At 31.4% G+C, this 13,228-nt stretch overlaps 2 protein-coding genes across 2 annotated transcripts in view; one reads left to right on the forward strand and one right to left on the reverse strand.

The window, feature by feature from the left end:
• Positions 1-1,035: 1,035 nt before the first annotated feature.
• LOC145313093 (uncharacterized) lies at positions 1,036-6,490 on the reverse strand. The gene is made up of 2 exons (XM_080152360.1): positions 5,026-6,490; positions 1,036-3,738 (listed from the first exon to the last, which is right to left on the reverse strand). Exons 1-2 carry the CDS (start codon positions 6,123-6,125, stop codon positions 2,418-2,420), a joined length of 2,421 nt encoding a protein of 806 aa, XP_080008486.1. The 5' UTR covers positions 6,126-6,490; the 3' UTR covers positions 1,036-2,417.
• Positions 6,491-7,687: 1,197 nt separating this feature from the next.
• LOC145313092 (tyrosine-protein phosphatase 69D-like) overlaps positions 7,688-13,228 on the forward strand; it is a 58,524-nt gene continuing 52,983 nt past the window's right edge. The window contains exons 1-3 of the mRNA XM_080152359.1: positions 7,688-7,955; positions 9,030-9,100; positions 9,797-9,925. Coding sequence (XP_080008485.1) covers positions 7,895-7,955; positions 9,030-9,100; positions 9,797-9,925 — 261 coding nt within the window. The 5' untranslated portion in view covers positions 7,688-7,894. The remainder of the gene's footprint in view (positions 7,956-9,029; positions 9,101-9,796; positions 9,926-13,228) is intronic.

The raw sequence follows: 13,228 nt of genomic DNA on the forward strand, positions 1-13,228 counted from the left end.
AGAATTATTATTTATCAGGCGGCGGCTATACAGAGGGAGAAGTTAACCTTTACACTAGGGTTGGGCCATATATCCGGCCGGATACCGGATATCCGGCTGATTTATAATGACGAAAATCCGGTAATTTGCCGGATATCGAACGTTGGCCAGATATCCGGCCCAACCCTACTTTACACAAATATATTTTTTAACTTGAGAAATGTGTTATGAATTTTTAACTCTTTATATAATGCAATAGAAGAATTTTATAACCGTTCCTTATCTTATAATGGAAGACTAAAAAAATAGCCTTGGTTGGTATTTTTATACTATTAGTATCACATATAAAAAATAATTACTTCACTAAAAACAATAATAGAGGGATTAATATAATATAAAATACACCATTTTTAGATGACTTTAAATTTAGAATTAGATATGCAAAATTAAAACAAACATAATAAAACAACTTTTAAATTTATCAAATAAATTTTCTAACACATAAAGGGCTCTTAAATAAAGGCCAAAAATTGAGGAGATTCAAAAATAATTTGATAAGTAGAAAAAAAGTATCTTCAGGTTGAATTCATCTTAGTCTTTATTTATGAAAATTCAAACCTATAAATATCTCTATTAAAGGGTTTGAAATTTGTAACTATAATATTTGAATCAGACTCAATAACATGGTGTTTGTATGTATGTAATGTACTACTTGGAATTTTAATAATATAAAGGTAAAGAATGTCCTATTTACAATAGTTTTATATAATAGAAATATTTTAAATAAACGCTTTTTAAAGGTAACTGGGAAAAGGTATACATAGATACATCTATTAGATGCCTAGAAATAGACATTGTGATAACATTTTAAAGATCTATTTTAAACATTACTCTAGAAGAAAAAGTTGGTAACAATTTTTTTCTAAATAAATTTTGTATGACACAGAATGTATTAAATTTTCTATCTAATTGTAATAATTTATGACTTATAAAAATCACTGGGTCTAAATATCTACAGCATGTTGTATTTTTAACATGAACTCTTTACAATTTTTTATTATATAGTAAAATAATTCTAAAATATCTTTTCAATAGTAATAATAAGTTTCAAAAATTACTTATGTACAATAATTTAGTTATAATGACTTTTCTAGTTGAGAGATTGAGCAAAAATACTAAGGTATCAAGGTTCCTGTGCTGCCATATACCATCAGGACTAGCATTCAGAAAGTTTTCACATTTTATTTTTATATAATTCTAGTGTTTTTTTTTCTATGTGTGTGTACTAAAATTCGATATGAGTAGCTTTAATAATAAATTCTCGACTTTTAATTTTGGCAGTACAATGTACATTATTCCTTCTTTTTACATGTTTGATAATAAAACAACAACAAAAAACACTTTTTTCGTGCGGATAGAGAGATCTTCTGCATTGTTATGGCACGCAAGCAGTGAACTCTTTTTCAGAAGAACTTTTTGATCTGGTATGCAAATTTATGTTAACAAAAATTTTGTAAATTTTAAGTAAAGAAATATAGTTTTTTATTTATAATGTTTATGTGTGATTCCCTGGTTTTTTATATTTCTACAGTTTTCATACAAATAATATGGCTGTTTGCATTTAAGTTTTCTCCAAAAATATTGCCTTTTATTTATTTTGATTTATTGCACAACGTTCTGAATATGGGAAAAATCGGGGAAAGTTTAGTTTTATTGGTGATTGTCTTTAAATAAAGAAAAATGACTGCTGCGGCGGCTATGGTAAAAATTAAATTGTTACAAGATGGATGAAAAGCAAACCAGTCTTTGTTGGAAAGTTTGAAAAGACATAATATCAAGGATGTATTGAATTTGAATCTACTAATCTCTGAAGGCTTTATGATATGCATAAGTAATAGCATCTTTTGAGTAGGTATCAGAAAAATTAATTATCCATAACTTACAAAACGTCACACTTATGCAAAAACTAAATAAATAACACTCAAACACAAGGGTTATTTTAAATCCAGACTTAATACATCCAAAGATACAACATATAACACTGATAGAAAGGGAAAAATACAACTGTATTAGTAAGAACAGGTTTAAATCTATGAGTATGATGACTACACAAGGGAGGGGGGTGAAGGTGACTACAAGTAATACAAATATAGAAAAATCTAGTCATATACATTTGTTTTGGAGCAGATTTATAATAAAAGTCAAGGTATACAATACTCTGCTCTGCACTCACTCTCACTCAGATCAAGAATTGTTAACCAATCAACGTTATTTCTTTTTATATAAATATAATGTGTATAATATAAATAAATCGCAGCATAGATTCACCTTGCATCAGTTAAACATTTTGTTTAGAGAATCAGACTATGTTTGGCAAGAATATTATCAACACAGATGTTGTAGAATACCAGAATGTTTAAGAACCGGTTTTTCAAAGTCTATTGTAGTGGAAAATTTGAACTGAATTCTTCATTTGAAGTTATAATAGATTTGAAACTTTGACTTTCTTCTTTGCATAGATTCTTCCATAGATAGTAAAATTCAACACAGTCCTTGACAGTTTTACCAGGAATATCACTTGAAATTTTTCTAAAGTTTTTCTTATGCCTACAGAGTGCTTCGTAGAACAAATCTACTTGGTCCGAGGTCCAGCCACTGCCGGAGAGCTTCTCCTCCCTGCTCCAGGGAAAGCTGAGGATCTCCTGCGTGGCTTTGAACACATTGCCGTGGTTTCTATTCAAGACTTGCAGGGCATCTTCATCTGTCAATGATATGGATACAGCAGTGCTTGAACAAAACTTCAGAAAAGAATCAATTTGAGATTGTGAAGTATTTCTGTTTGTATCAGGATTCCACATCAAAGTTTCTCTGCTAAGAATACCATATTTTTCATCAAAAAATTTGTGTTGCAGTGCAGGTACATATGCCTGGTATTCTATTCCGATGCGTGGTTCTTTATGCTTGTTGTTAACTTTGAGCAAATGGTGATGAATATGTGTATGTGCAGGTTTCTCACAAATTGAAATATCAGGAGTTTTAGTCACAGGGGTCAAAATTCTATGATTGGGTAGAGGTACGTTTGGAAGAGGTTGGTTTGGCAGCAAACCTTGTATCTGAGATGACTTATTTTCAAGGTTATCAAGAAGTTTGCTTGTGTCGGGCTGGGGCAAGATTGGAAACACAAGATTATCAGTATTTGGCTTCAACACCTTCTTGGGCGGTGGCTGTAGGTTGATCTGAGATGATATTGACGCACTTGTGGACACAATAGACATGGGCATGGGGGCTGAGCTCATGGGACTGGTCAGTGTGATGGGACACGGGATACTGCTAACTGGAAATCTTATTTCTGTTGTAGTTCCATGTTGATGTAGTTGGTGAAGCTGTAGTGGCTGTCGGTAGTGTTGATGCTGTTGTACATGATGATGTTGAGTGTGATGTTGGGGCTGTACACTTACAACAGGCTCAAGTTTTCTCTTTTGTGTTATTTTTTCCTCTATAAGATTCTTAACATTTGTACTTACAGTATGAAGAGTAGAAGTTTCTACAATTCTTGGCTCTGGTTTCTTATCATTATCCTTTCTGTAATAGCCGCCATGTAGCCTCATGTGTCCATTCAGCGCTGGAATATTCTTGAATCTTCTTTCACAGATAGTACATTCCACCATTGTTGTTGGAGCCTCCTGATCCTTGTTGACCTGAATGGTGACTGGCTGGATAGGCTTGGTCATTCTGATGCCAACTCCAGACTGGTCAGATCTAAAACAAATAAAATATTAAAATACAAAAATAAAATACTTCCTACCTCCTAAAGGTATCCTTAATAATAATATTCTAATATTCCTAGAACTTCTAGTTTCATTAAAGGAAGCCTGCAAGAAATACCACGCTTTAACTGGTGAAAGACTGCCACAAGTAGACCCAATACCCCAAATTTGAAGCCTTCAGCTTTTATAACAAAAAAGTTCTAGGCATTTTAAAATGACATTTTATGTACAATGAAAATTTTGAAAGAATCTCAGTGCTAATGTTAGAAATTTTGAAATTAAACTACATGGCCTAGAAACAAAATTATAAGCTTATTTTTGCCATAAATTTCGGTTGCCAGTAACTAATTATATTTTTACAATAAAAATACCCATTTTTATACCTAGTCAAAATCATTAAAAAAAATTAAGTTTAACTTGCGTTGTACCGAGTGTACTGTAGCCAATCAGAAGGTTGAATAAGCTAAGCAACCAATCACAGCTGAGCTTGTTTTAGTTTTCCCCTTTGTTTCCGCTATGATTTTCGTTCACAAATGCAATTTAAATCGAATTTTTTTCATAGATTTTGACTATGAAATGTGGTGTTTTTATTGTAAATATGTAATCAGTTACCAGCAATCTAAATTTCTGACAAAGATAAGGTTATAATTTTATGCCTAGGCAACTTAATTTAATATTGTTTTTTCTTTTATGAGCATTGTAAATCTTTCAAAATTTTCATTGTACATGAAATGCTATTTTGAAATGCCTAGAACTTTATTGTTATTGAAGCTGAAGGCTTTAAATTTCGGGTATTGGGTATACTTGTGGCAGTCTTTCAGTAGTTAAAGCGTGGTATTTCTTGCAGGCGTCCTTTAATTACACTAGGTACCTGGTACACTCAAGAAAGAATCTAATCAAAAATCATCTATTTATATAGATTTTTGCATTGACATCTGAAGAGTGCAAACATGCATAAAACAATTTGTAATGTCTGAATAAATATGTTAAATTCATATTTTGTTTGTGAGTTAACCTCTTATATATAAAATATATGTATATTTATTAGTTTTATTAAAGACACATGCCAAACATCTATATTACTATTTTTTTCAAGCATAAACAGTATCAGCATGTTATTGTTTGCTACTTATATTTATAAATGTTCATTTTCTTTAGGAATAACACTTATATACTATTGTTTGTAAGAAAATTAATCTAAATAGGTACTAATACTAAAACAAGAAGGTATGTACCTACCTAAAACATACAATATTGAAAATTTTTATGAAATCTTTACCTGATATATCTCTCAAGAATATTCATTTGAGGTGCTTCTACAGTAACTGTTGTCTTGTCCTTGTCCAAAATCAACTTAGGCTTCATATTTCTAATACTATCAAATGTGTCTGAACCAAAAGATTTGTCATCTAAATCTATAGAACTTGAAACAGAACTAGATGGAGAAACTAACATTTTTTCCTCCTTGTTAGAATGGTGATTTTCTCTATGTCTTCTCAAACTTCTTGCATCACAATAGCTTTTATTGCATCCTTTAGCTGAGCATTCAAAGGGTTTCTTGTTTCTATGAGTCAAGAGGTGACCATTCAGGTGATCTTGTCTCTTGAAGGCTTTATGGCAAACTGTGCATAAATATTTTCTCTCATCACTGTGGGTCAACCTGTGTTTAGCAAGTGCTGAAGCATTGCCAAACATTTTACTACACAGATTACACTCCTGGGGACTAGATTTTGTAGTCTCACTCCCCCCAACAGGAGACAAGGTGGAATTAGAGCTGGACTGACCAGTTGGTGTGTGCTTCATGGGGGTGGTGTTTGGTGCATTGTCTTGGTTCAACACCACGCTGTTGTTATTATTACTGAGAAATGTGACTTCAGGTACAAAACTGGGGGAGAAGGATGGTGAAGACATAAGAGATGAGGAGGTAGAGGTGGGGGAGGGAGAACAGTCTGTCTTAATACTGAACAGAACATCATTAAATTCACGAAACTGGTGGTGGTATGAATGGTGGGAGTTTGTGAGATCCAAAGTGGCAACATTCAGGGTGGCTGAAATGGTTGAGGCAGAATTATCTGAAGCTGAATGTAGTCTGATCAGATTGTTTCTGTCTGATGGTTCGTCGGAGTTTAATCGTTCAAGGATCTCTCCCAGAGGCACATGGTCAGCTGTTAGCTCAACATTTAGAGAATTTAAATACTCAAGGTCTTTATCAAAGCCCTGATTTGGAAGGGTTTCATCCTTTTTTAAGGTTGGGCTCTTGTGAAATATGGCCTGCCCCACATCAACAGTGTATGAGGTACTGCCATACTTTCTGGTCTCCAAGGTGGTGCCTGGCTTCAGGCCAAGCCCCTGGACACTTGATAGGTTAACAGTCTCCATCCCAAGCTAGTTCTAATTGAATAATTATGTTATTGTAACTTCCATTGGGTTTCTGTGTTTAGTTCTGCATTTCAACCAAATAATTTAAATTCATTCTAACAGATACAACAGAAACAAATGTTTGAAGCTGAATAAATGATTTGCTGCACAGAAAATTTAGTTTTGATTTATTAAAGTGTGAGTGAGTTTTCATTGAAATAGTGAAATTTTCATGCATAAATTTGATTTCAATATGGCGTTTGACTGCTTGACTAACGTTTTCCAAGCTAAAAACTAAATTTAATTAACTTTGCTATCACATTTTGTAAGCCATTTCTATTCTGTAATAAATAAACAAATAAATTATGATATCATATTGCAAAAAGTATCATAAAAACGCATTTTTCCTTAGGATAAAATAAATTTGTAAATAATTACTAATTAGGTAAACTAGCGCCGCGTAGTGTTTACTTTCTCTAAATCGATAATGAATTGTTGTCGGCCTAAGAATCTAAATTATGGCCAAAGCCTAAAATTATTGAATTTAAAACAATTTGTGCGAATTTTTCAAATTTACAATTTAAAATTACTCGAAATTTTCTGTGAAATAATTAGGAAATTTTATTATTCTTTATTTTGACACTTTTTTTTATGTATAAAAGTTTACAATACGGTTGAAAAAATATTACATGACGTACGGCCAGTCTGGCAACGTTATTTATATTCGATGCACTAAACTCAACCTCGGGTCTATATTATAGCTCAAGCTGGCGTGTTAATAATATTTAATTAATAATTTATATACAATTTAAGTTAAATACTATATATTTAAAAATAAATTTTTTACAAAAATAGTTGAAATAAAACTTTATTTGTTTGATAAAGATGTGTTTTTATACCAACTTTTAGTTTATTTTTTTATTAAAACTACAGCAGCTTAAGCTGTATTTATGAGAATTTTGTTTCAAAGCCAAATATATAAGAAAAAACATAATTTTAATGTAATAAAATTATCTTTATTATTAAAACCATTAGAATATGTTCATGTAAATTAAGATAACATTGCAAAAATGATTTATTTCAGCTAGAAATTAGCAAAAAAAAGTGCCAACGCTTTTGATCTAAAGACACATCTAAGATACTTCTTTTAATTAATTGTTTATTATCTTTATAGGGAATTAGAGAGATGCCGAATTTGAGAAATTGATCAGACGAGGATAACTTAGACAATTTTTGATTCTAGATGTAAACTTATTATTTTTAGATGAAATAACCTGGCACCATAAGAAGGGCGGCTTTCCCCGGTTTGTTTAGTCTAGCACTGCCAAAATATCCCTTCCCCTTTCACTGTTAACAGAGAGGAGAAAGGGGTAATTAGGGAAGGATATTTGTTTAGGGGTTGCCGAATGTTTCCTTTTAATATTAACCAAAAAATGGCTTAAAACGTGTCTTTTTTGCATAATAATTTTGTAATTTCACAATGTTAATGTAAATAAAAGGGCATAATTTTGATATTTTCATATGATTTTTGTAATTTTAGTTAAAAATTAAGGGGTTATTAAAATATTGCACCTGTTATGGTTTGTTTAATACTCCAAACTTTGGCAACCGCGTTACAAATAATTACTGTAAACAATGAAAGTCTGACATGTTTTGCTTAAGAAAAAAGTGAAAATGAATTCTAAATAGAAAATTAAACAAGTGAAATGTTTTAAAAGCATAATAATGGTTAAAATAAAGTTATTGAAATCAAAATTTTTAAAGTGAAAATGTGAAAAATAAGCTAGAAAATGAAGAAATCAATGTTGTTGATGATTTTATTTATTATTTTGGACACCGGCTCAACTTTTCGTAAGTTTATTATTATAATTTTTTAAATATCATTTTTGTTACTTGGGTGTTTATTTTAGTATTAGGCGCTTTGGTAAGGTATTTATACTTAAATACACTAAAAATTAAATTTCCTACCTAAAGCACTTTGACTACAAGTATTAATTTTCAAATTATATTTCATAGTACCTATAGCTAGTGTTTTACATTCATTAGTTACTTTGCCTCTATTCTCTAGGGGATGGCGGGGGAGGGCAAAAAAAGGCTAAATCTACTCGAAGATATTATCTCTTCCCTTAAAACAACAACCAATTTATGGACCATATACTTTGAAGTTTTAGACTCAAAAATATGTATATTTTTTTTATTTCATTTTATAGGTTAATTAAAAATACATAGGTATTACAAGTATTCCATTGTATATATAGTGGTCTCGCCTACAGCTAGATGTTTCGCCAAGAAGATGGGATTTAGTATCTTCCTTACATATTTTTCCACCATAAACAATATTTTTTTTTGTATGGGGGGGGGGGGGTTGAGTGAGAGGCTGTTTTTTCTTGGCCATATTATTAAGGGTCGTATTTCCTCCAAAATAGGCTATAATCTTCATTAGATCAATGGACTTTCCTGGAGATTTTGGAACGTTCAGTCTCTTACACTTTAGTAGATGGATTTATATGATAAATCAAAAAGTCAAAAGAAAAAAAACAAGAAATTAATTCCCTAATTGGGTGAATGAAATGAAGTATTTTGCTTTTTAAGTTAACTTACTTCCATTTCTGCGGCTTAAGAACTGATAAATTTTCTTTTTGTAGCCTTCCTAATTCCATGTTGTAAAAAACAAAAAGATTTGGAAATCATGTTTGCCCAAAACATACCATTTTCATTATTTGCTAGGTATCAACTTTTTGTTGAGCCAAGAGTAAAAAAAGATTAAGTTTAGGAAGGTTATTTTTTTCCCGTGTGTGTCGCACCCCACTGCTTATCCCTTTCTTGATCCAGTCCAGCCGTTTACAAAATATAAACACAATTACCTTCATACAGTCATCATTGCTTTTCTTATTTTTAAAAATTTCTATTTTATCATATTTTTAGACCTTACTGAGAACCATAGAGTGAGAAGAGATGCGGCTCGACTTCAATCTGGACCTGATATTCTAAAACAGGTATATATATATTTAGTCTAGGGTTGGCAATCCGAATCCGCAATCCTCCCAATTTTTGGACTCAGAATCCGAATTCGCAATCCGCAATAAAATTGCGAATTCATATTGTTAATTATTATGACATTTGTAGCACTTAAAAAAATATTTAAAATGTGTCAGACAAAAACCAAAAGTCAAGTAAAGGTTAAAAAATTGCTAGAATCCACAATCAGCATGGAAATCCACGGATTAATCAACTTTTTTTTTTTTTGGGGGGGGGGGCGAATTTTTGTAAGAATCCGAATCAGGCCCAAAAATTGGACGCCAACCCTAAACTTACAGCTCTTAATTTTGTTGTTGAAATATAGAAGACTCTTTTGTGTAAAAAAATTACCTTTTTTGCTTATTATTTTTTCTCCTAAATAGAGTAATATTTGTTAGGTACCTATGATCTTAAATACTTTTTGTTGTTACACTTCTATATTCCTAATAATTTGACCAAATGGGAAGCTGATTGAAACAATTTCTTACCTAAACTTTGGGATAGATGTTTTTTAATTTTTAATGGGTATGGTACATTTCATTGGCTATTTTGCTTAAATCTGTAAAATTACTTTTATAAATCAGAAAAATCATTTGTAATTTTACATGTTCAAATAATTTTCTGTTTTTTGTATGTAAAGAAACATGAATTTTACCAACTATTTAATGTTTTAGGTTTTACTTGGGGAATCAGTTGAGTTTAATTGTGGAGTAGATTCCGTAGCTGACGTCACTGAAGTTAAAATTTGGTGGGTCAAGGATGGAAATAATATCTCTACTACCGAGGATAAATATCTTATACAGGTTGGTTTCCATCTTTATAAACAACTAAGAACTACCCATCAATCCTGGAACGTCCAAGGGGGTAAACAAATTTCAAATAGATTATATTTTACCCCATCCCCCCTTCTCTCCCCCTTTATAGTTTTGCCCCCATGTTTGTGGTGTTACAGGCAACAAGAAAATTTTTTTGGGTGCCACTAAACAGGCTTGGACGTCTTTGTAATTGGCTCTATCTAACAATGAAATTATATTATTTGGTTAAGGATAGTTATAATATATTTTCCATGGTAGTTAAATACTTTATTCCGGTTAGTTTTATTTCCTATCATTCTATTCTATCTTGTGTAGCTATTATGAGGGTTTTCTCGTATTCATTCGAATCCGGTGGATAATAACCGGTTCTCATCCATACGAAAAAACTATGTCTAGCTTCGTATTATATCCAGTTTTCTACGAATATAGAAATGTACAATTATAAGATTAAAGCCAGTTTTTTAGCCCGTGCCTTCGGCATCTTGGGGATAAAAAAAACTGGTTTTAATATTAAAATTGTATATCTATATCCGCGGAAAGCTGTTTATAATACGATGCGAGAAATAACTATTATAGTACAGTATTGGCTTCTTTATATTAGTTTGCGTATATGGGGGGGTATAATTATCAGTCTCATATATTTATTATTTTGTCAAAAAATTCTACCATCAAGTGACTTTTAACTGACAAAAAAAAATGACAAACGGACAAATCATATTATAAAATGGCTGCTTAATTTTGAGAGAAATAAATCTCTTATAAAAACTATCTCATATAGTGCAGTCAATTAACTTGAATATCATTATTTCGAACTTTGTGAGTTATAGAGTATCTTATTTACTGAAAAATGGAGGAAATAAAAATTATCAAGTGAGAGGGAGAGAGAGAAAAGACACGGAAGTATCCCCCTTTTTGTTCAACATATTAAAAACTGCAAATTATCAAAATACTGTCCTTGTTTTTGCCAACTTTTTTTTTTGCAGCGAAGCATATATAAAATTTACCTCTTCTTTTTATTTTGTTACAATTGTTATTAAGGTCTAACAGACAATCATATTGTTTAACTGCAGATATTATTATAAAGCTTAAATCAATCCGATATTTTAATAGCGGATTTGGATTCTTAAATTTTAGGCTAGAATTGGCGTATGGAGTTTTTTTGGTCCGAATATTTCACAGTAGCTTTTCTTTCTTGCTTAGATTAGGTTGAGTAAGAGTTAGATAATGGCTGCTGTAGGGTCTAGAAATAGGAGAAAGGCTACTGTGAAAATATGAAGAAAAAAACCGCAGCGTTAGATTCTTCCCAGTACCCGGTAAAATTTAATCCCCATTTTTTTTTTTAAAGGCCTATTAAAATATTGCTAGAATCCGGAATCCGTCAAAAAATAAGAATCCGGAATCCACGGATTAATCCGTTTTTTTGGCGGATTTTTGTAATAATCCGAATCCGGTCCAAAAATTGGACGGATTGCCAACCATTTTTTAATGGATGACATTGTTCTTGTTTATTAATGCACAAGCCATTCTTTTTCCGTCACGATACTCCCAGGAATATAGGAAAAATTAAACTAACCGAAAAATAATCTTCCTAAATAAATACTATTCAACTGTCCGTTTATTGTTAAAAGACTTTTAAAATACAACTTCTAAGCAGTATATTATTATTCATGCAATTAGGTTTAAATGGCATATTATCGCATACACTTTCAGCCGAGATTCTTGCTTTTCATTTACTTGAATTATTGTAGTTTAAGCATAACATTTACTGCATATGTTAAATTTTAAAGGCTTGCCATATCTTAACTCTATAATGGATTTCTAACTTTTTTTATACCTATATGCCAACAAAATTGTCCTAGTTTAATTAATGTATCTTTGCCCCTGTATATCTATGATAAAACTCTAGTTAGTAACCATAAAATTAATGCATTTTCTTTACCATTAGACGGGCGGATTTTCAATCATTCAGTAAAAATTAGAAAATAGTCAATATCTTTAATCAATGCAAAGCTAGTGTATGAAATTAGCTGCTTTGAAGATTTTCTATTGATGAAAAATAACAAAACTCAACATATTTTTGACTTTTTAAGGTTTTTAAAGTTCAATTTTTGATAAAAATGGACTTGAAAACTTAAAAGGGGCGTTTGCACACGACACAACAGAGTAACCAAATTAAAAGAATTAATGAAAATCTCTGTTTTTAGCTAACCCGGAGCCGGAGCCATTTTTTAACGATAATTACGTCTCCAGCTCCAGTTCCAAAAAAATATGGCGGCTCCATGGTTCCGGCTCCGGCATCACAACGCTGTTTTCTATCCCAAGAAAAATTCTGGCTTTTTCAATTCCATAAATGATTTTTCGCTTTCGTTATTAAAGAAAGAGAAGCGTATTGAAAATAAGTTTGCAATAATAGAATTAAAATTTGAGTTTCATACCTACAGGAACAGAACAATGAAACATAAATCAAACTTCCATTTTATTATTGTGGTGAATTTGGTATCCTATAAGCCTAGATATAAAAGGATGAAAAAAAATTCACAATGTTCCCTCCATCCCTGGCACAAATATTCAACATGGGAAAATAAAGTAAATTGGATTAAAGTTTTCCCAAGCATAAAAAATTGAAAACTTAAAAAGTTTGAGAAAATGAAAAGTTATTGAGATGAACAGGTCATTACTCTTTTATTTAAAGAAAGGTTGATTTGCCCCAAGCTTATTTACCAGTTAAAATAAGAGGGCCATAAAAATTGTATTATTAATCCTTCAAATACAAAAAAAATATTTTATGGATGAAAAACACCATTTAAATAATATATTATATACCTAGGTATCTTATGGTTGCTGAGAAAATATTAACAATTTTAGATATGTTTAGATACATTGAAATAAACTAGCGGTTGCCCCCCTAACATATAAGATCCTCTGTATTGAAAGCTTTAAGAAAGGTTATTAATATAAAATTAGAATAGCTCAAAACCATCCCAGGACCTATATAAAGATTCCTAACTTAGAAAGACGTCAATCGGTTCAGAAGTTTTCGAAATCTTAAGCTACAGACTAAAACAACCTTATTACTTGATATATTACTAGCGGCTTCGCCCCTAGCCTCTAGGGGCGTTGCCCCAAGAGATGATAAAAAAGTTAATGTGAAATTCGTAAAAAAAAGGACCAAGGAAATCTCTTCTTAAAAAAAAATGGGAGGGATTTTTTTGTTTTTTGGGGGTTGGGGGTGTCCCACCCCACAAGAAAATAGCCTAAAACCACCACAGGACTAGTAGGTATATTCCCTGA

The sequence above is a fragment of the Acartia tonsa genome, chromosome 3 (genome assembly GCF_053477335.1).
Source record: "Acartia tonsa isolate MP-2025a chromosome 3, ASM5347733v1, whole genome shotgun sequence".
NCBI lineage: Eukaryota > Metazoa > Arthropoda > Copepoda > Calanoida > Acartiidae > Acartia > Acartia tonsa.

Coding starts and splice junctions, on each gene's coding strand:
- LOC145313093 (XM_080152360.1), bottom strand. CDS start 6,125: ATGGAGACTGTTAACCTATCAAGTGTCCAGGGGCTTGGCCTGAAGCCA. Junction 3,739..5,025: donor ATTCTTGAGAGATATATCAG/GTAAAGATTTCA, acceptor TATTTGTTTTAG/ATCTGACCAGTCTGGAGTTG.